The following is a 22777-nucleotide window of genomic DNA, read 5'->3' on the forward strand; positions in this document are numbered from 1 at the left end:
ATTGTGGAAGCGGGCACACTATTTGGGAGGCGACTAAGAAAGAGAATGGACTTGCCATTGAATGTGCTAGGAAGGGGGCCGGGGGGTGCAGATGAGGAGCTCAGCTTTTGGACGTGCTAAGTTCTCTGCCGGCTCATGAGGGGAGCTGCGGCGTTGGCCGTGGAGCATCGGGGGTCCGAAGTTCAGGAAGAGGAGACAGGGCTGGAGATACAAATGTGAGAGTCATCAGCCTGTGGAAGTTATTTTTAGCTCTGAAATTGGATAAGGGAGTAGATGTAAAAGGGCACCAAGCACTGAGCCGGGGCTGGCTCTCCATCATTAAAGAGGCTGGGAGACGTGGAGAAAACACCATGGAGGCCTTTGGTGGTCCCAGCCGGAGCTGCTTGGAGGAGAGGGAGAGGCAGAGGCTGTTGGAGGGATTACCAGTGGTTCTTCTGAAGACTTTTGCCGGGAAGGATAGAGGGGGAGAGACGAGGCGTTCGCTGGTGGGAATTTCTTGGGAAAAACTTGAGTTTTCCCAGGCTCCAGGCTCCGGGCTGTCAGCCCAGAGCCCGACGCGGGGCTCGAACTCACGGACCGCGAGATCGTGACCTGAGCCCAAGTCGGACGCCCAACCGACAGAGCCACCCAGGTGCCCCTAGGGGTTTTCTGTTTTGAAGACAAGAGGTCTAACAGCGGATGTTATGCTGATGGGAAGGGCCCAGTAGGAAGGAGGAAGACATGGAGGCCAGAGAGGAAGACGAGGGTTGGCGGGAGGGATCGCTCTCGGTGAACTGGAAAGGATGGCCCTTTTGGTGTGGAAGGTACACGGGTCATCCGCAGACCCTCGAGGGAAGGCACCGCCTGGGCAGATGCTGGGGCTGGGAAGTAAGACGGGTGCCCGGTGGTACTTCTGCTCTGATGCTTCTGTTTTCTCACAATTTATCAAGGGAGGTTCACGAGCAACAAACACTAGTTCATTCAGTAATCGCGGGCTGTGGCAGAGACATGGCGCCCGCCCGTGCACGTGGGATTGTTAGACCAGCCACCTCAGATGTCACTGACTCCATTCCTCCCGCCTCCCACCACCTCGTCTTCCTCCTGCTGGATCTTAAGTCTTAAGACCCGCCCCCCCAACTCATTCCAGAACTCTCTTCATCACCCACCCCCACACACACCCTCCCTACCGCGATCCTATCCCCACCCCAAGGCCAGCACTCTTAGCTCTATCATTCCGGGAAAAGCAACGTGCCAAACAGTCAGGATTGTATCAATGGGCCCGTCTCCGTGGCAACAGTCATGAATGAGCCGAGCAAGGTAACCCTGGAGATGGCGTGAATGAGAAGTGGTCCATTGCCACGGAGACGTGCTGAATGGAAAGGCCCCCGGTAGCAGGGATACGTCACTGCGACGGAACAGTCAGCATGAAGTCGGCGTGCCTATTTTTGACTCGGAGCTACAAAAATACCTTTCTGCAAAGCTCACGATCCACCTCGCTCCTGTTCTGCTCCTCCTACCCTTCTTTACCCTTCATTCTACCTCTCGGCCCCGGGCCCGCCAGGCCCCCCCCCGGCAACCCCTCGAGGCCACTCCGGGGGCCACCGCCTGGCCACCCGCCTCCCTCCCCGGGGCCTCCTCCTTCGACCAACGGCTGTCTAACCTTTCGAGACCAACAGTGTCCTCAGAGGCCGTGAGCTGATGAAAAGAACACCGACTGACTCCACCTGGGGGGGTCAGGGGGGGGGGTGCGGCACGAACAGTCCATCAACTGAACCGACTCAAGCTCCCGTCTGTGACAGTTGCCTCATTGGTTAGACCTGTTCTCCAGCAGGAAAGTGACCTAGTAGCCCGTGCACAGCAATGCAGTCCAATCATGCGGGCGATGTTGAACACGCCCTTAGCATCGCACGGAAGCGGCCGTAGAAACTAATAACTGTGTTTGCCTCTGTAGGGAGACCCCGAGAGGCTTGGAAATAGGCGTACGGAGAAAACTTACCTTCCGCGGCAAATGCTGTGCTCTTCTGAATTGCATACTATGCGTGTGCATTATCGTCCACAAACCCGGCAGAAAATGGTCATTGTCTTGGTCCGTTCGGGCTGCTGCAACCGAATACCAGAGACGGCGGGGGGCGGGAGGGGGGCCTTACGTGAGACCGGGAAATCCAGCAGCGAAACCCTGGCAGATCCACTGTCTGGTGAGAGCCCTCATCCTGGTTCACAGACGGCTGTCTTTTCACGGAGTCCTCACATGGGCCGAGGGAGCTCTGGGGGTCTCTCTCCACCCCCGTGACCTAATCCCTTCCCAAAGGCCCCAGCTCCCGATAACCATCGCATTGGGAGTTAGGGTTTAGAAAAACATAGGTGGGCAAAACACATTCCTGATGAGAAAAATGAGGCCCAGAGAAGTTACGTGACCCACCCAAGTGGCAGAGCCGAGATTCAAAATCAGGCAAAATCTGGATGCAGCGTCTATGCAGAAAAAGCAGGGTGTGACGGCTGCACACGTACCTGTGTGTGTGTGTGCGCGTGTGTGTGTACATGGGCTTGTGTGCTAGAAGAGGAGAGTGGGGAAAGAACAATCTGCAGAAGGTCAGCGGGGACCAGGACTTCAGCCTGAAGACAGAAGGAAGCCATGGAAGGATTCAGACAACGGGTGGACGTGATCAGATCTTTATATGTTTTTTAAGTTTTTTGATCTGTTTTGGGCGGGTGGGCGGAGAGAGAGGGAGAGAGAATCCCAAGCAGGCTCCGTGCTGTCAGTGTAGAGCCAGCACGGGGCTCGATCCCACGAACCGTGAGATCACGACCCGAGCCGAAGCCAAGAGTCGGACGCTTCACCGACAGAGCCACCCAGGTGCCCCCCAGATTTAGAAGGGCCACCCTGGTTGCACTGTGTTGGCCAGGATGCAAGGGTATATATAAAGGACTCCTCCTGCCTAAGTATGGGGATGTCTACCCACCCTCTCTGCCCAGCACAGTTATCAAGGGGCGGATTGGACGTGGCCAGGTCGAGTGGCCCCACTCGGAGGTCCCCAGTGGCTATGGAGTATATCAGCCTCTTGTCCCGGTCGAACCCTAACCTGTAGCTGTCTCACTAATGGAGGGATCGGGGCCCCTGCTTTGTAAAGCTATCCCGTAGAAAGAGCGTCCATCCAGCGGCGTTGGTGTGGGTAGCAGAGAAGAAGGCAGCGTGGATGAATCCTGATCCCACCACCTCCTGGCCGTGCGACCTTGACCAAGTCAGCCAACCCTTCTGTGCCTCCGTTTCCATATCTGTAAGATAGGGCCGGTCGTAGCCTCAGGGAGTTGCAACTATGGCAAAAAACACAGCACGTCATGATAACAGTGAGGATGGTGAGGAACTTCTGTTCCCAGACCACCTGAGCTCAAATCAGGTCCCTCTTTTGCAAGCGCTGTGACTTGAGACAGGTTTCCGAACCTCTCTGGGCCTCACGCGTTTCATCTGGTCAGTGGGGATAATAATATTCCCATTTGGGGCGCCTGGGTGGCGCAGTCGGTTAAGCGGCCGACTTCAGCCAGGTCACGATCTCGCGGTCCGTGAGTTCGAGCCCCGCGTCGGGCTCTGGGCTGATGGCTCAGAGCCTGGAGCCTGCTTCCGGTTCTGTGTCTCCCTCTCTCTCAGCCCCTCCCCCGTTCATGCTCTGTCTCGCTCTGTCCCAAAAATAAAATAAAAAACGTTAAAAAAAATTAAAAAAAAATATTCCCATTTGCTAGAGTTCTGGAGAGAGTTAACTGGTATAATCCATGTAACGCTAGCGCCTGGCTCCTTCTAAGTGCTCAATAAACATCACAATGCGTTCCTGTTGTGATGCCTTCCTGTCACCTCCATCATCATCACTGTTACTAAGGGCCTCTCTCCCTCTGCCCTGTGTTTTGTGTTTTCTTGAATGGAAGTCCACACGTGGACTTCCGTCCTCAAGGTGGCCACATTTAGCATCAGCGACCTTTCCCTAAGCGCCATTAGCTCATTTCTGGAAAGCACTTTCGAGCTCCGCCTGTCTTGCAGATTGGAAACATCACTGGGCTTGTACGGTGTTGAAGCCGAGTTAGATCCTCTGTCCGGCAGGTGGAGGGCAGGTGGATGGAGCCCTCACGCTTTCTCTGCTTTGCTCTTGGCCGTCTCCTGTCCCGTTTGAGGCAGCCCGGGCCACTTCTTGCTGTCAGCTTTCTTGAGAGAGGATGTCTTCTTGATGGAAGTCGCGTTGGCATTATTCAGCACGGAGAAGCTTGTCCTCAAAGTTAGCGGGAGTCCGAGAGCCACCGTTAGCTCGTCAGACGCCCAGCACACGTTTGTGCAGGTAGTGTGAGCCTGAATACGGTGCAGGGGTCAGCTCTGCCCTCAGGGGGCCTGACCACTCTCCCGAGCTTTAGTCGGGAACTGTGATAATTGTTTCTTTCACAGACACTTAACATAGTACTTACCGTGAACCTTACTGGGTGCGCGTGTGCGTGTGGGTGCCTGTGAGGCTGTTCTGAGCGCTTGGCAAATATTAACCTATTTCATCGTCCCCACAACCCATTTTGTAGATGATAAGACTGGACGCAGACGGGTCAAGTTTCTGGCCCCAGGATCGCACAGCTGGTGAGTGAAGGGGCCAGGATCGATCTCGTGCACCTCTCCATCCTTAGGACAGTCACCGGCCACCATTCTGGGAGCCTGTCCGTGTCCACACGCCACAGACAACCCGGTGTCTAATTTTCAGACAAGACTAAATGAGGAGCTTTGCTTTAAGATCCGGGATTGGGGCGCCTGGGTGGCGCAGTCGGTTAAGCGTCCGACTTCAGCCAGGTCACGATCTCGCGGTCCGTGAGTTCGAGCCCCGCGTCACGCTCTGGGCTGATGGCTCGGAGCCTGGAGCCTGTTTCCGATTCTGTGTCTCCCTCTCTCTCTGCCCCTCCCCCGTTCATGCTCTGTCTCTCTCTGTCCCAAAAATAAATAAACGTTGAAAAAGAAAAAATCCGGGATTAGTCGACTTGTCCAGGATTAGTCGACTCTATGCTGTGGGCTTGAACAAAACCAATTCCAGAAGACCTAAACCCAGGGGCAGATGGCCCAGGTTCAAATCCTGGCTCTCCCCCTGCCTTCTCTGAACTTCTTTGTTTGTCTGTGGAGTGGGGATGGTTATAGTCTCCACTTTGCTAAACTGTCGTTGAGTGCTCAAGGTTGGGTTTATATGCATAAAGTTCTTAGGACTTTTTGGGCACAGAGCAAGCACTTGACTCGAATTAATCCCTCCGTATTTACCTGTCCGATGATTTACTGAGCAGTAACTCTATGCCAGGCAGTGTTCTCGGTGATGGGGAGATCTGTGACCTTATGATCTAGCAGGGTGGGGGGTCCCAAACAGTAACAGTGTGCTAGAAGCTAAAGGGTGCCCTGGGAAGACGGTAAAGTTGGGCAGGGAAGTTGGCGGTGTTGGGTTCAATGGGGTGGTCAGAGTAGGTCTTACTGGGAAGGTGACATTTGAGCATTTGAGCAGACTACCAGGGTGTTGGCACATCTTATTACCATTTGGAGGCACGAATATGAATTTGAATTGAATGTGGGGCCAGTCTCCTCACTCACCCCCTTTAATTGGCCTGGCATCCAAAACTTGGCTAAGGAAGGCTCACGGATCTTTATTCAGCTCCTGACCTGGGGAACGCGACCCCTCCTCCGTCCCCGTTGGGAGAAAGGGCTTTCTCCCCTGCCTGTCTGCCAGATGGTGGGGAAGGTATGAAAGAAAGGATTCAGAGTCATCTTGAAGCTTGTCCGATGGTGAGGACATGATGGTATTTGCTGGTAGGGAGAAAAGTAGCCACGCTGAGGGAAGAGGAGGTATTAGTTAGCACCAGCTGCTGTAACAGATAAGACAAAAATCTCTGGCGTAAGGAAATACATGAGAGAAAAATAAATTTCTAAAGTACAGCCGGTAAGGGACAGGATAGGGTGGAGGGGTAGACGGCACAGGTGTGGCCTTGCTCCACACAGTCGCTCAGGGATGCAGGGTGACGGAGGCTCTGGCTTTTTTTTTCTTAACGTTTATTGATTTTTGAGAGACACAGAGACAGAACGCGAGTGGGTTGGGGCAGAGAGAGAGGGAGACCCAGAATCCGAAGCAGGCTCCAGGCTCTGAGCTGTCAGCCCAGAGCCCGACGCGGGGCTCGAACTCACAAACCGCGAGATCATGACCTGAGCCGAAGTCGGATGCTCAACCGACTGAGCCACCCAGGCGCCCGGACTCTGCCCTTTTTTAACATGCAGCTTCCAAGGTTGCTCGAAGAGTCTGTTCCCGGCCAGCAGGTTGGGGGCAAAGGAGAGTGGAGTTGAGGCAAGTGAGAGGTATTTGTGGGCGTGGCCAGGGAGGGATGAACTTCCCTTCTGACCCCATTCCACTGACCGGAATGTGGTCACATGGCCCCATGTTGATGCAAGGGAGACTGGGAAATGTAGTTCCTGACCTGGCGGCCATTTCCCAGCCACCCTGTGGGAGGAGAATGTGAATCTTCATTCAGCACTCCGTACTTGAACAACATTTGCACCAGGAATTCGGTCCACTTCCCACGCACCCTCCAACTCACCATGTACCAAGTACTGTTCTAAGTACTTTGCACATATCAACCCATTTCACGCAACAGCCCTATACAGTGGGCTCTGTTATTAGCCCCACTTACAGGTGATAAAAAATAAAAAAAACCCTGATGCCCAGAATAGTTATGTAACTTGCCCAAGATCACACAGCTAGGAAATGGCAGAGTTGGAATTAGAATCCAGGCAGTCTGGCTACGAGCCTCAAGCTTCGCATAAATTTATTATAGTTAGAAGGAGGCTGAGGGACCCAAAAGACCTAATCGACTTTTTTGGTCACTAAGAAATGGGCCACTTGTAAAAATGAGTTCTGACTCAAGATATCTCACCCCAGGGCAATCATGGCCCACTGGGTCCATGTCCTTGTTGATCAGGTTCTAGACCACAGCTTCTTGGCCACAGCACTTTTGACATTTGGGGCCAGATCATTCTTTGTGTTCTGTGCGTTGTCGGCTGCTTACTTAGCGGCAACCCCCTGGCCACCACCCACCACATGCCCGTAGCACCCCCCTTCCCCCCCCGCCCCCCGTCATGACAGTCAAAAACGTCTCCAGACACTTCCGTATGCCCCCTGGGAGATGAAATTACCCCTGGTTGAGAGCCACTGGTCTCCGTTTCGTTAAATATTATCCTACAGTACAATGCAAGTTCAAGGCAGACGGACTTTGAAATTGCCAACCTTGTAAAAAAAAAAAAAATGCAGATGTCGTAAAGCCTTGTGGTGGCAAACTGCTGAAATCACACCCTAAGACATTAACAGACGGGACCTGGACAGTGTCCCTCTGGTTAAAAATGAACGAGCACAAGACTCCACCCACTCCTTAAAGAAAACGTTTGCATGTCCGGGGGGTCAAGACAGGAGCGACGGGTGGAGCCCCTAGAGAATTTGAACATAAAAAGGATCCTCCCGAAAATGCACGAAGCAGATGTCTGAAGTCCAGGGTGGGACTTCTGCGTCTTCACCGCACTGTGAGCAGGAGCTTTGGCTATCCCCGTGTCACAGATGAGGAAACTGAGGCTCAGAAAGAAGACTGGGTCTTCCAGGCCTGGCAGAGCCAGGATTCAGACCCAGCCTGGCTCTAGGTGCCATGCTTGCAGGTTGTAGGCTCCGTGGCTGCCCTGAACCTGAGGGGCCCCCACTTCCAGAATCTTCCATTTGCTCCCCATGGCCCTTCCCCGCTGACGAGAGGCGACAAGGCTCCCCACTCTTCCAGTAGCTTAGGAAACATGATCATGGTGTGTGAATTCACAGGGGCGCCTGGGGCTTTGGGGGGGAAACTGAAGCGGAATAAAAGGCTTGAGGTGAGTTCTGGCATGGTGAGGAGTCTGCCTTTGTCTGAAGGAAGCAAGGAAGGAGATTGTCGGGGCTCGTGTAGAACTCAGGGTGCCATGAGTCTGTGTAAAACCAGAAAAAGAGGCATGCGCACTAGAGGGATTGGTTGCTGCCTTGGACCCGGAGCTTGAGGACTTGTCTTCTGCTAAGACAAAGAACGAAGTGACTCAGGTCTGCTCGGCTCCTGCCTCCCCCCAAGCCCAGCATCCCTTCTTTTTTCCCTTCTCACTTTTGGATCCGGACTTCTGCTGACTCATCTCTCTGAGCAGGGAAGGAGGGAGGAAGTCAGAATTGTTCATTGACCATTTTCTTTCTTCAGTGACTCAGCTGTGATTCACATTTTAATTAACGGGGGAGAAAAAAACCTGATCAGTCCTAAGGCATGTGTCCCGTCACCCATACCTCGAGGCTGGTCGTAAGAAGAATGCCCCCCCCCCCAAATGTGGGATGCCCTGAATTTAACTGTGGTTTGTTTCCTCCGTCCGTTCTGAGGACCCCTCCAGGTTCTCCAAGTTCCGGCTCCCCGGCGGGGCCCCCTGATCTAGAAGCAGCCGCTCCAAGCCCCGAAACTGTGGGTCTAATTCCCGCAGAGTTAGTCCGAGGTCACGGCAAGAAACAGAGTCTCGAGCCCTCCTGGGACAGCAGAAGGATCATGGGAGTGGAATAGCGTTTCCTGAGTTGGTCTTTGGCTATGATCCCAGGTTCAAGCCCTGCCTCTCCCATTCTTCCCCCCCTCCACCCCCCTTTCCTATAAGTCTCTCTCCTCCCTGTGAGGAAACTGAGGCTGGGGAGTTTGCCCGAAGTAGACAGCTGGTAGGTGATTGGTCAGGATACAAACCCAGCCCCTTTCCACTCTGCTGCACTTCCACTCTTCTGCCTTCCACGCAGCTGAAAAGAAACATGGAAGCTGACAGCTTATTCAACAAATACCTCCTCCTTGAGGCCGACCATGTACTAAGGGTCCACCAGGGAATAAGAAACGGGCCTGTGGCCTTATGGAGCTGACATTTTAGCTGCCTAAGCGTATTTGTCACTGTGTATTAGATAAGGTACTAGTAAGCGTACTGGAGAAGTGCTTGTGGCCGTCACAGAGAACCCCCCAAATGTATAAAGGGCTCAAACACAATAGAAGTTAGTGCTGCCACAGACCGAGTCCAAAATAGGGATCCCGGAACAGCGGGGCAGCTCTCCGCCAAGCAGGGAGGGCGAATCCCAGGCTCCTTCCATATTGTGGCTCCTTATCGTCAACCGGGGCTTCCAAGGTCTCTGCGCTCCTTGTGGTGAAGCCACAAAAGGGAAGAGAGTGGAGGGGGGCACCCAGGAAATACGTCGGGGCCAGGCCTAGAAGTTGCCCACGTGGCTTCTGCTCTCCTTGGCCTGGCCAGAACTTAGTTGCAGAGCCACACCTAACGGCAAGGCTGGAAATTTGAGTCCAGCGAATGCCCAGGAAGGAGAGACACAGTGTATCCAGACCTGAGCTCCACATCTCCTTGGGTGTCCCCCCGATGGAACCTGCCTTCGGACAGCTTTCAGACACCCCCGTCTTCTTCCACCTCCTCTGTTTCTTAGCCTCCTTGCCCCGAGGAATTGCTCTCGCTTTGCGGTGAGGTGAGGCAAGAACCTGGTGGGATGTCTTTCTCCCAAGACTTATTTGGAAAAGGCCACAGAGTATCCCTGTCCCTTGAGGCGAGGAGACCTGGAATCAAGTCTCGCTTCTCTAGAGACCTTGGTCTCAGAAGCTGTGGCTTTTTGGAACCCTCAGATGGGCAGCCTTCATGGGTCATCCACTCTTCCCACCTTTGATCGGTCAAGGTCTCCACAGGAAACGAAATTCACCCACCGGATGGTTTCACATGAAGAGTGGGTGATTAAGAAACTCTTTTTTTTTTTTTTCAACGTTTATTTATTTTTGGGACAGAGAGAGACAGAGCATGAACGGGGGAGGGGCAGAGAGAGAGGGAGACACAGAATCGGAAACAGGCTCCAGGCTCCGAGCCATCAGCCCAGAGCGTGACGCGGGGCTCGAACTCACGGACCGCGAGATCGTGACCTGGCTGAAGTCGGACGCTTAACCGACTGCGCCACCCAGGCGCCCCAAGAAACTCTTTAAAGTGGCGGGTGCAGGTAAAGGAAGCCGGTTAAGGGATGTTGAGATCCCATGAGGGAAGCCGTCGCTGTCCCCGATACTTTTGGAACTCAGCCGAGGCAGGGCCACGCAGGAAGGAGTATGCTTGGAATCGGGGAAGCAATACTCCAACCTCTCTCCTTCATCTTCTGCTGGTGCCTCCCATTGGCCAGACCCAAGCAGGAACCAGAGCAAAGCATTCTGGGAGATGTAGTCCACAGGGGTCCGCCTCACAGCGCACAGCACAAGCGAGAGTTGACCTGGGGAGCAAATGGGGGATAATCAGCACCTGCCAGTGCGTGACCGACTGCATGCCGTTGTTTATGTGGTCTCTTCTACAATGTAGCCACAGAGCTGCACAATAGAGCACAGTGGCCACTAGCCCCACATAGCTACGGTAGAAAATATAAATGTGAGTCAATTAGAGTGCACTCAAGTGAAAAATTCAGTTGCCCGGCCACGTTTTAAGGGTTCACTGGCCACACGGGGCTGTTGGCCGCCATATTGGACAGCTCGGAAGAAAATATTTCCACCGTCACCGCAAGGCTCTGATGTCACCTGAGCCCCTGAAGGTTACGGGATGGAAGAGAAAGGAGTCCGGGGTGAGGCTGGACAGTGAAGGAGGCAGTTTGGAAGGCAGGCGGAGCTATGGATCCGTGGGGAGGAGGTTCTCTGGGCGAAGGAGCAGAGGGAGAAGCAGGGAGGTTGAGTGAGCCACTTTGCTGGGATGGAGGCTGACCCCACGGGGCAGAGTAGAGTCAGAAGGCTTCAGTTCACGGACGCTCAGTGGTGTGTGGTCTCAGACAAGACGCCAGGCCTCTCAGAACCTTGGTTTGGTCATCATTGAAGCGGGTGTCCACCCGCCTCCCATGACGACGATGCCTATGATGGGAGCTATGGAAAAGTAAGACCGTATGAGGTGGTAATTATTGCCATCCTTGGAAATGATCGCTGGGGTTAGAATGGTCCCAAGAGAACCAGCGAGGAGGGTTCCTGTCTTTCCTAGCCAGTGACCCTTGTTTGGATCTTCAGTATCCTTCAGCATTTCTTCATCTTTAGCCACTGCCTTATTAAATTCACCCCACATCTGCTTCCAATCTTTCCCTGATTCCTTGAGATCTTGCCCACGTTTTCTTAAGACATTGGCGGTCGCTTTCAAGAACTCCCTCCCTTTCAGTTTCCCTCAAGGTCGTCATCTTTTTATTTTTCTCCTCTGTCGTAGAGAAATCCACATCCCTTCACTTTTCCAAGCCTGGTGCCGCAGAGTAGTTAGAAATGTATGAGAGACGGGATCAAAACCCAGCTCCGCCATGTACCCGCTGTGTGGCCTTAGAGCAGTGACTCAGCCTCTCTGATCTGCAAAGTAGAAGGAATGATAGGCCCTGCTTCATAGGGTCGTCGTGGGGATTGATTAAAACAACACACCCTGCCTGGCCCACGGCACACACTCAGTAAACATTACCTTTTTTCTAACCCTGCTTTTTAAAACTTGATATTGAAGTGGGACATACATGCCGAAAAGCACACACACACACACACACACACACACACACACACACACACACACAGGTAATTTTCCAAAACTGAATACGCTCGTGTAACCAGCACCCAAAGCAAGAAACGGATTGTCCCCAACCCCCTGACACCTTCTCATTCCCTTCCAGTCGCTCCACCCTGACAGGGAACAGCGCGGATTAGCGTCGCCTATTTTTGAATTGTGAACACACGGAATCACACGGCACGCTCTTCTTGGCCTTCTTCCCTTGCCGCCGTGTGCGTGAGCTGGGCAAAGTTCACGGTCACGGCCGCGTGCGCCGCACGGGGGTGACGGGCATTTGGGCGTTTTGCACTTTGCAGCGCTTGCGGGGGGCGGGGGGGGGGGGGGGGGGAAACCGCTTGTCTTTGGCGGGACGTATTGCTAGAACGGGGGTTTCTGGGTCGTAGGGAGATGTCCATTTAGCTCTGGCGAAAACCGTCCTAAGTAGTGGTGGGACAAGTCTCCACTCCCACCAGCTGCCACCGGCCGAGAGTTGAGCTTTTGTTTTTATTTTGATCTGGGAGTGCCTCTCCCTCGGGAGGGGCCCACTAAATGTCTGGGAATTAAATCGAAAACGACCTCGTCCGGTTCCTCCGGTTCCTCGGTTCCTCGAGAGCTTTACTCCGTCAAACGTCTCATTTGAACCTTCAGGCTCTGCTTCTGCACTCCCTCTGTGCTCTTCTCCTTGCAAACTTGGACCGATCCCCTCTAGCTCTCCCCCGCTCTCGCTCTGGTTCCAGTGTCTTGGGGACCGGTTTCCCTCCGGCCTCCTCCAGCCTTGCGATCAGCAAGGGATCACGACGACGACGGTGCCCTTCCGCAGGCCCGTGACCTGCGGATCTCCAAACCCGCCCCGTCTCATCGTCATCCGCTTCTCGCCCCCAGCAAACCCATCCCTCTGGAGCTCCCATCTTTTCTAGAATCACTTACCTCCTCTCTCCTTCTGGGGTTTTTACATCTGCTCCTGCTTTTTTTTTTTTTTTTTTTTTTTTTTAAGAAAACACTGCACTTTAAGAGAGCTTCAGGAATCACCCAAAATAGAAACGTGTCCTTTTGTGTAATCCTGTACTTTAGAAGACAATTAAATGGGAGAACGGCTCCATGCAAAGGTTAAGGTGCTTGGGAGGACCTTGTGTGAGCGGTAAGAGCTTCACATTCACAGGGGAAAACGCAGGAGAGTATCTGTGTGATCTGGGGTGGGGAAGGGGTTCTTAAACAGAACTTTAAAAGCACAAACTCCAAGGCCGATAATAACAATAATAAAAAATAATAATAATTGATTAGATGAAAAGTGAGATGTTTTGCTCAGATAAAGACATAACGGGGACAGTTTAGGAACCAAACTGCCCGCATCCAGATTTTGCTTTACCATTTCCTGTAAATCCACGGGCAAGTAACTCAACCTTTCTGTGCCTCAGTTTCCTCACCAATAAAAGGGAAAGAATAGTATCTACCTACGGGGTTGCTAGGAGTTTCTTTTTTTTTTTTTTTTTTTTTTAATTTTTTTTTCCAACGTTTATTTATTTTTGGGACAGAGAGAGACAGAGCATGAACAGGGGAGGGGCAGAGAGAGAGGGAGACACAGAATCGGAAACAGGCTCCAGGCTCTGAGCCATCAGCCCAGAGCCCGACGCGGGGCTTGAACTCACGGACCGCGAGATCGTGACCTGGCTGAAGTCGGACGCTTAACCGACTGCGCCACCCAGGCGCCCCGCTAGGAGTTTCTTAAATGAGTTAATATTTAAAATCCTATAGACTGGCACCTGGTGCATGGTAAGAACTAAAGTGGTATTTGTTTGTTTTAATTTTTTTAAATGTTTTTAAATTTATTTTCGAGACAGAGACAGCATGAGCAGGGGAGGGGCAGAGAGAGAGCGAGACACAGGATCGGAAGCAGGCTCCAGGCTCCGAGCTGTCAGCACAGAGCCCGATGAGGGGCTCAAACTCGAACCGCGAGATCATGACCTGAGCCTAAGTCGGACGCTTCACCGACTGAGCCACCCGGGCGCCCCCTAAAGTGGTATTTGTAAATAGAACGACAGAAAAATAACTGACCACAGATTAGTATCTAATTGCTATCCGTTAGGCTGCCCCCCCAACCACATGTGACTATTTTAAAGATAAATGAAATAAAAGTAAATACAACTTAAAATTCCCTTCCTTGGGGTGCCTGGGTGGCTCAGTCTGGTAAGCTAAGCATCTGACTTCGGCTCTGGTCATGATCTTGTGGTTCATGAGTTCGAGCCCCACATCGGGCTCTGCACAGACAGCAGGGAGTCTGCTTGGGATTCTGTCTCTCTGCCCCTTCCCCGCTCACACACAAGGTCTCTCTCTCTCTCTCTCTTTCTCTCTCAAAATAAGTAAACTTTAAAAAGCGGGGCGCCTGGGTGGCTCAGTCAGTTAAGCATCCGACTTCGGCTCAGGTCATGATCTCACGGTCTGTGGGTTCAAGCCCCGCATCAGGCTCTGTGCTGACAGCTCGGAGCCTGGAGCCTGCCTCAGATCCTGTGTCTCCCTCTCTCTCTCTCTCTCTCTGACCCCCCCCCCCCGCTCATGTTCTGTCCCTGTCTCTCTCTGTCTGTATATAAATACACGTTAAAAAAAGAGAGAGAGAATACGAAAATTCAGTTCCTTACACTAGCCACATTTCCAGCATCCATAGCCACATGTGGCCAATGGCCACCATATTGGGCAGCACTGATCAGGACTATACAAGGCAATATATGTATATACATATATATATATGATCAGGGAGATTAGGGAAGAGAAGTCTGAAAAGCTAAGCAGTATGTGACGTGGTACTCAAAATCATTTGCAATCAGAAAGATGAAAATCAAAACAGCGAGTATTTCCGTGTGCCTCTCGTAGTGGAAAGAGTCAGCAAGGTGGATCAGCCAAGGGTGGGCGGGACGTGGGGACAGGGGAAACTCCTGCCCCCACTCCTGCGGGTGTGGCCTGGGCGGCCCTGCGGAAGGTCATCATCCATGCCAAGTGGAGTTAATTCAGACTCACCAGCAGTTACGCTCCCAGGCAGCCATCCCAGGGAGATTTTCACCAGGTCTGTGAGGGGCGGTGCAGGCTTATTCGCTACAGCACCATCTGGGGGGGGTGGGGAGCTGGAGGCCACCTGGTGTCCATCCCCGGGGACGGGAATATGGCGGATGCACCTACGGAGCCCCAGGCCGAGTGAGAGCTCCAGATGGCACGTCTAATGGACCACCCAGGATGGGGCTTAAAAACCTGGTTCTGGGTGAAAACAGGAAACAACAGAATATGCTTAACTTCGTGCCGTCAATGTAAGTTAAAAATACAAGCCCTCAAAATAAAACACATGTTTTGCAAGAATGCACTCCAATAAGACCAAATTAAACATGATATTGGTTGTCTCTTGGGAGAGGCGAATGAAAGTAGGGTTTGGGGACACAAGGGAATGAATGAATGAGTGAACAAACGAACGAATGAATGAGTGAATGAGTGAATGGGCAAATGAACAGAGAGGGACAGTGCAAAGACCAAAGGTATAAATAAATATGCCATGAACTAAGGAGAGCAATTAACTTGACTCTCTCTGTTTGAAGATTTTTTTTTTTTTAAGGAATTTTAGAAATACTTTTTCCAAGAGGAGGTAAAAGCCAAGTGATATAAAAATAAACCTGAAAAGGATTTGCACGATCTATGAATGGCAAGAATATAGACTGCATGGGAAACAGTTATGCTCCTAAGTACCCATCTCAGGAAGATTTGACCCTGGCCGTGGGGGCAAGTGTTTCTTCTAACCTGAGGTCAGGGATCCACAGTGGCCTCCATCTCTCTCCTGCTTTCTGACCATGCTAACACCTCCTGGTCACTCTCCTGTCCTCCGTCCCCTCCCTCTCAGCTAGTAACCTCACTCTTCACCATGAGGTCTCTCCAGCCCCAGGGCCTTTGCACATGTTTCCCTCCTCACCCACCTGGCACCTGGTAGTTGCACGAATAGTTCCTGACATCCTGACCTCCAGCCAGCAGAGGAAAATCTGGCTCCGTTCTACGCTCAGGTTAGTGGAGGAATGAGCGTGGCTGAAGTCCCAGGAGAGGGTAGTCGGGGTGGTGGTGTTCCCCAGGGGCAGCCCGGTGGAGGTGACACAGCCAGACTCAAGAGCCAGGCACCGCACGTTAGCTGTGTGATTGTGGTGGACGAGTGGCTCATGCCCTGGGTCTCGGTTTCCCTCTTCACGAGAAGAGAGTAGAACCCTCACCAGGTAAAGATGCTGGGGGATGAAATGAGATCTCAGTAGGTAAAGAATAAGCCTGTAGCCTGACAAAGGAAACAGTGCGATGACCGTTGCCTTTGCTGGTGGGTTCCGGCATAACTTACCCCCAAGTAACACAAGAAGAAGAAAAATGATGAAGAAGACAAAAGCAACCATTTGTGTAGGACTTCCTAAATCCCAAGCACATCACATAAACCCCCGCACCTATCGGGGCAGGTACTATCGTCATCCCCGTCGTACGGCCCAGGAAACTGAGGAACAGAAGAGTTGAGTGACTTACCCGAGGCCACACGGCTAGTGATTGGAGGAACCGGGATTTGAACCCAGGCCGCCTGGCTCTTATCCACTAGGAAGGGTGGCTGGTGGCAGGGTTGGCTCCACAGCCCAGGGATGTCCCCAAGGAGCCCTTTCTGTCTTTCCACTGTGGCGTCTTCTGTGGAAGGACTTTCCTGGTAACCTTTACCACTCATGGTCCCAAGATGGCCACCTTGTTCCAAGACGTCTACACAAAAGCATCCAGCCAACGAAAAGGAGGGGTTGTCTCCTGCCATGCCACTTTTCTCAGGGGAAGAAAACTTCCCCCCCCCCCCCAGAAGCCTCCAACAGCCCCCAGCAGCCCCCTCAGGTCCTGTTAGATACATGACTGGCTCATTTGACCAGGGCTCCCATGGAAAGGAATTCTGGGAAAAAAAGACTTCCTGTTGGGTATTTTCTGACTCTGATGGAAGACGCATCCACTGGCAAGGGAGGGCGTAGGATTGGCTGTTGGATAAACAGCCATCGTATCTTCCACAATCCTTTTCCTAGTTTAGGACAAGTCCTGTCTTCTACCCAGCCTTCTGTCTCTTCCAGAATATACTCTGTTATCATCAGGCTCTCCTACTTTTTACTTCCTCATTGTTTGTGCATGCAAGAAGCATTTATTGAGCACCTGCTGTATGCCAGGCGTAGTTTTAGGTACTGGGGATACAGCCGTGAACAAAACAGATGAAAATCCCCTCCCTAGTGGGGCGAAGCAAGACTAGCACCATCCAGTGGAACGTTCTCAGTGATGGAATTGCCCCTGTCCCCATGGGGCTATAGAGCACTTACAAGCCCCCCCCTCCGCCGGCAAGACCCCCCCCAGTGACCTGATGCTCCTCATCCCTTGCACCCAACTCATCCCTGGGCTGCCCTGAAGACCGATGACCTTGCCTTTCTCAAAACACTTTTGAACTTGACCCCCTAGGATGAACCTCCCTGCCGGGTCTCCACCCACCTCCGTGACTTCCTCTTGTGCACCAGTCTCCTTCCTCAACCACTTGTGTCTTAAAATGTTGCTCTTTCCCAACATTCCACTGGGGGCCCTTGGCTTCTTTCACTTTACCCCTGTACTATTCTAGAACATCTGGTCTACCATAACCCTGTTTCCCACCACTCTTTTCTCACTCAGCAGGCATTTATTGAGTACCTGCTAGGCCGTAAAAGGTGCTACACGCACGCACACGCACACGCACACACACACACACACACACACACAACCTTTGTCTCTGTGCTGCTCACATTCTAGAGGGGGGTGGGGATAATAAATGCAGCTTAATAAACGATATAATCCTGGAGAGCAAAGAATCTCTTTAGCTAGAGGGGCCAGGGCAATCCTCTCTGAGAAGGCGAAATGTGACCTTTGAAGGACCTGAAGAGGGCGCCAGGCAAAGAGGGAGAGAGTTAAGGGGATGGGCATTTGCAGTAGAAGAAATGGCCACTGTAACATTCTTGGGGTGGGAAGGAGCTTTTCCTGTGGGAGGAACAGAAGGTCGGGGTGGCCAGAGTGTGGTGGGATAGGACAGTCCGTGGGCGTCAAGTGACTCTAGGTCTTGTGATCCCGGTAGAGTTTGGATTTTATGCTAAGCCTGACGGAAGCCAATGGAAGGTTTTTTTTTAAATTTTTTTTTTTTTTTCAACGTTTATTTATTTTTGGGACAGAGAGAGACAGAGCATGAACGGGGGAGGGGCAGAGAGAGAGGGAGACACAGAATCGGAAACAGGCTCCAGGCTCCGAGCCATCAGCCCAGAGCCCGACGCGGGGCTCGAACTCCCGGACCGCGAGATCGTAACCTGGCTGAAGTCGGACGCTTAACCGACTGCGCCACCCAGGCGCCCCGCCAATGGAAGGTTTTAACGAGGGAGTGATAGCAACTGGCATCTCAAACTCAACGTGTCCACAGCCCGGTCTTGATCTTCCTCCTAACCCACCATTTTGCAATCTCAGTTTCCCGCCACCCCATCCTTCAGGTATTTCAGGCCAAACCCTACAGTCATCTTGGATTTCTCTTGCTCCCATCCCACGACGCTTAATCCTTCCACGGGAAGCCCTGGCGGCTGCCATGTTGTTCTCCATAGCACTTCCCACCTTCTGACATACCCCATGTTTTCCCATTGTTTCTTTGTTCATGGCGGCATCCTTGGGCCCCTGTAGTAGGTGCTCAATAAACCTTTGTTGAGTAAGTGAATGACCGTTGCCTAGTGGTTCATTCAGAGCCAGGAAGCCATTCTTCCCTTCTGTCTTTCCCACCGTGGCCCCCACCCCATCCAACAAGCCGCAGGAGATGAAGAACCGGGGTTCTGGCGTGCTGGGGTCCTGGCTTTGAGGTCCTGCTCCGTGGTATGGACCTCCATGCATTAGCAACTTCTCTGGGCTCTAGTTTCCTCTGGAAAATGGGGCTCATCCTACCAACTGCTGGAATGCAGAATTTGATGAGCCCAGGCAAGCTCCCCGATGCCCAGCAATCAATGGCAGCTATATTTAAATTGGGGCCTCCTTTGTACTCCCACTGCCTTTGTCCTAGTTCCAGCCCTCATTACGCCGGCCTGCTCTCACCGCTCCCTCCTCGCTCTGCCTCCATCACTGCCCATCTGTCCTGTCAGCTGTCAGCCCTGTCTCTACCACGCCAACCCTAATCACATCCCTCCCCTGCTCCGAAACCTTATATGACTCCCACTGTCCATACGATAAGGCCCACCTCCTCAGCCTCCAGTTCAGAGCCTCCGGCGCCAGCCCACCCATTTCTCCCCAGCAACATCCTGAATGAAACTTCGGCCTCCATAGGGCTTTCTTGGCCACAGAAGCCTTCTCCTCCGCCCTCCCCGCCTCCCCCCCTCATTCCTTCTCATCCTTCCAGCGTGGGGGGAGGGTGGAAGAGAGTGCATTTTAGTTGCCAGTTAAGACTGCACGGGGCTGGAGGGACCTGTGTTTGAACCTCACCCTCTCACAGGTTCATCTGAGGGCGGGGCTGAGCTCCTCTCCGGGCTCCCATTGGGTCCCGCGCGCAGCCCCGCCCAGACCCGGCGCGTCTCACCCAGAAGTGCGGTGGCCTCGTCCCCAGGTCCCAACTTCTGGCCTTGCCCCGCAGGGGGCTTCATTGTCATACAGGCCACATCCCATCTCTCCAGTGTTCGGAACCCTCTGTGGCTCCCGCGTCACTTGGAGAAGGAACCAGGTCCTCGCCACGGCCCACAGGGCCCTGTGTGATGGGCTGTCGCCGCCTCCCTCTGTCACCCTGGCTGGTTTGGCCTCCTCACCGGCGGCCTCACGCTTCTTCAGATGACCAAGCTAGTCCACACCAGCAGAGCCACACGCATTGTTTGCTTTGGTTTTCTATGTTTGTTTGGTTGGGTTTTTTTCCCTTCTCATTTATTTCTGAGTAGTGCTGACCGCGTCACACGTATCAATTCAACGTGTCGTTAGTCCCCACACCCCTTTGAGGTGTCGTCCGTACTGGTGTTACCCCTGTTGTACAAAAAAGGGGAAACTGAGACACGGAGAGGAGTCCTGGCCTGTCCAAGGTCTCCCAGCTGGGAAATGGCAGAGCCGGGATTTGAACCCATGCCGAGCCCCGAAGGGACTGCCATTCTCCCGGGCCCCTCCCCCAGACCTCCGGGCCTCCCCGTGATTCGTTCTGATGGCGAGTTGTGCAATATATTGAGCATCACCCCGACCGCGAGTGATGGGAAACTTTCGCCCCTCTCCGTCCAGCATTTACTGATCACCATCAAGCATACACCGACTCGGGGTCTTTGCAAATCACCTTTTATCCTATAAGGCAGGTACTGTTAACGCTGCTTTCCAGGTCCTGACCCCGAGGCCCAGCAACGTCAAGTCCCGCACCTGCGGTCACCGAGCCAACAACTAACATCAAATCCCACTCCTGTCTGACCCTGAAACCCACCCTCTGTTTTCCGCTCTGGCTTCTTTCTTCCAGCATATTGGCGACCGTTGGGACGGAGTTTGACCTACGGACCCTGAGGGCAGTCCGAGTGCTGAGACCGCTCAAGCTGGTGTCTGGAATCCCAAGTGCGTGAGTTTCCAACCCTGGCAAGGGGTCTGCTCAGGGGGTCCCGGGAGTCCTCAGGTTCCCCTCCGCAGAGCATCTCAGAAGGGGCCCCCGAGTGCCTCCCAGCCTGTGTCAGGGCAACCTTCTCTTGGGGGAAGCTCCCCAAGGGACCCGCCCGCCCGCCGCCAGGAACCTGGCAGCCGGTCTGGGTGAGCTTCTGAAAGCAAGCCAGGGGCCTCACCTAGAGCCACAGCACCCATTCATTTATTGAGCACCTGCTATCTGTCCGGAGTCGTGTTGATGTTAGCTCAGTCAGTACTCACAGCTCTCCGCAGTTGGGCCTCGGCAAGATCTCCGTTTGACAGGTGGGGAAACTGAGGCTCAGAGCGGCCGAACCGTTGGAGCAGTGTCACGTGGCTGAGAATGGCGGGACTGGGGCTTAGCAAGTGTGGCCCCAAGCCTGGCCAGTAATGCTGGTGGCAGTGGCGGTCACCACATATTGAGCGCCCGCTGCCTACTGGACGCTAGGGACAGAACTTTCCATGCATTGAATGTCTTTGTCTTCACAGTCACCCAGTGAACCCATTTGACAGGTGACAAGGCTGAGGCTCAGGTTGAGTTATGCACCTGAACTCTGACAGCTTGACGGTGATGAGCTCCAAAGTCCATAGGCATCTGGTGCTGCTTTCTCCTTCTCTCAGGGTGCTTCCATTCCCCACCCCCCTTTGGGGACAGCTGCAGTATTCAGGGTCAGAAGGAGGTTCAGCTGCAAAAAAAAACAAAAAAAAAACAGGGCCGACCTTTTTTCTGTCCCACTGCCTCAGTTCGTCCTACCGCTAGTAATTTGTTGTGTGCCAGGCGCTGCTCTAAGTGGTTGCCATTTTTCAAATTCGTTTGTCCTCACCACAAGCCTGTGAGGTAGCTTCTCTCATTAGCACCCTCGCCCACTTCCTTGGCTCTTTCCGTAGGGTTCGTTGCCACCCAGATTTAAAGGGTAAGGTCTCCCCCATGACCACCAGCAGGGCCTTTTCGTGGAAAGAAGGCACGTCTACTGAAGCATCTGCAGGATTCCAGGAGCTGCCTGCATTGCGTTGAGTCAGGGATCATCCCCAAGCTAACGCTAATAAGGGTTTCTATTAATCACCACCTACGATGGTGCTTTGGCAGCTAGGAGCTCCCTCCTTCAATCCTGAGAGGGCGGTGCTCTCCCAGTCCCCGTTTACAGATGGAGAGACCAAGGTTCAGGACAGTGACCTGCCTTGGTGAAGGTCACACGGCTGGCGTAGTTGACGAGGTCGGGGCCCCTCGATGCAGGCTTAGCGAGGTGCTCAGATGGGCCCTGCCTTATCTGGAGGGGGCTGTCAGGAGAGAGAGAGTGAGGACAGCGGGATGGAACGGGAAAGATGCCCAGCAAGGATGCAATCTCAGCCTGATCTCGTGGAGAGCTCTAGACTGTGAGTAGCCCCCTAGGTATCCTGCAACCTGAGGCAAAGAGACTGCTTGCTGGCCTTCTGTACCTCTCTGGTCACTTGCTGGGGGTGGGAGGCGGGGAGGCAGCAGCCGCCTGGGTGAGGCCGCTGTTGATAACCGAGTTGTACAAAGAGGGGGGGCAGCTGGGAGCCCCTAGCGGCTGGCAGGTGGGTGCAGGGTATCTGGCCCGGGGACTGACGCCACCCAGTGTCCGGAGCCTTACCCACCCTGCCAGGCGGGTGGAAGAACATCGCTCTTCCATTTCGGACCCCCGTGGTTTCCCCCCACCAGGAGGTGCTAATCATGAGCCATGCGGAGTTCTGCTAATCAAGAAGCAAGGCCTCAGGCTTTTTGTTCGGACCCTCGTTTTCACCGTAGACTTCCCTGACCGCACGGTGGCCGCAAACCGAGGATCTGACGTCCCTCAGGCCTGGGCTTAAACCCTGGCTCTGTTATTGCTAATGCCCTGGGATGAAATCACCTCTCTCGGTCTCGCTTCCCACCTCTGCGAAATGGGGCTACGTGTGCGCCCACATCAAGGGCTGGGGGTACAAGCTGGTGAAATCACGTCTGGTTTCCCCGGGACCGGAACTAGGACGTTGATTGCTTTCCCGAGTAGAGGTGGGGCTAACCTAACTGGAGTCTTTGCATGAATTAGGAAAAGACGCCCCCTCTCGGTGGGAAGAATTAAGAAAAGGCTCCCCTCTCTGGGTGAAGGCCGCCCAACACTTAGGAGGACGGCTCCGAAAGCAACCAGTTTCCACGCCTGTCTTGCCTAAAAGGTCATCAGATGACACAGCATATGTCAAATACTTCAAAAATACTTTAAGATAAAAAGTGCCCTCACACACCGGGAGGGATCGTTCCCATTGTATAACGAACAGCCTTGTTACCCCGCCCTCAGCTTCGCGTGTGCTCGGGGTGCCTGGGGTTTGGGGCGCTCGCTCACGGAGCTGTGGGGCTCTCTCTGTGTCTCCCCAGGTTTACAAGTCGTCCTGAAGTCAATCATGAAGGCAATGATCCCCCTGCTGCAGATTGGCCTCCTCCTGTTTTTTGCAATTCTTATTTTTGCAATCATAGGGTTAGAATTTTATATGGGAAAATTTCATACCACCTGCTTTGAAGAGGGGACAGGTAGGTCCAAGCAGCATGATGTTACTTTCCCAAGCTTCCTCCCTTGGGGA

At 53.3% G+C, this 22777-nt stretch overlaps 1 protein-coding gene and 1 long non-coding RNA gene across 9 annotated transcripts in view; both read left to right on the forward strand.

Annotated features, from left to right (window-relative positions):
* CACNA1A (calcium voltage-gated channel subunit alpha1 A) overlaps positions 1-22777 on the forward strand; it is a 287235-nt gene that overhangs the window by 147284 nt on the left and 117174 nt on the right. For all 8 annotated transcript variants that reach the window (XM_086698925.1, XM_086698923.1, XM_086698924.1 and 5 more), the window contains 2 exons: positions 20052-20143; positions 22575-22727. In XM_086698925.1, the coding sequence (XP_086555051.1) occupies positions 20052-20143; positions 22575-22727 (245 nt within the window). The remainder of the gene's footprint in view (positions 1-20051; positions 20144-22574; positions 22728-22777) is intronic.
* Positions 17628-18302, forward strand: LOC147583747 (uncharacterized). The gene is made up of 2 exons (XR_015248510.1): positions 17628-17722; positions 17965-18302. It is a non-coding gene; the product is annotated as an uncharacterized LOC147583747 (long non-coding RNA).

This window comes from Puma concolor, chromosome A2 (assembly GCF_028749965.1).
Source record: "Puma concolor isolate L17-30 chromosome A2, mPumCon1.1.hap2, whole genome shotgun sequence".
NCBI classification, from domain to species: Eukaryota; Metazoa; Chordata; class Mammalia; order Carnivora; family Felidae; genus Puma; species Puma concolor.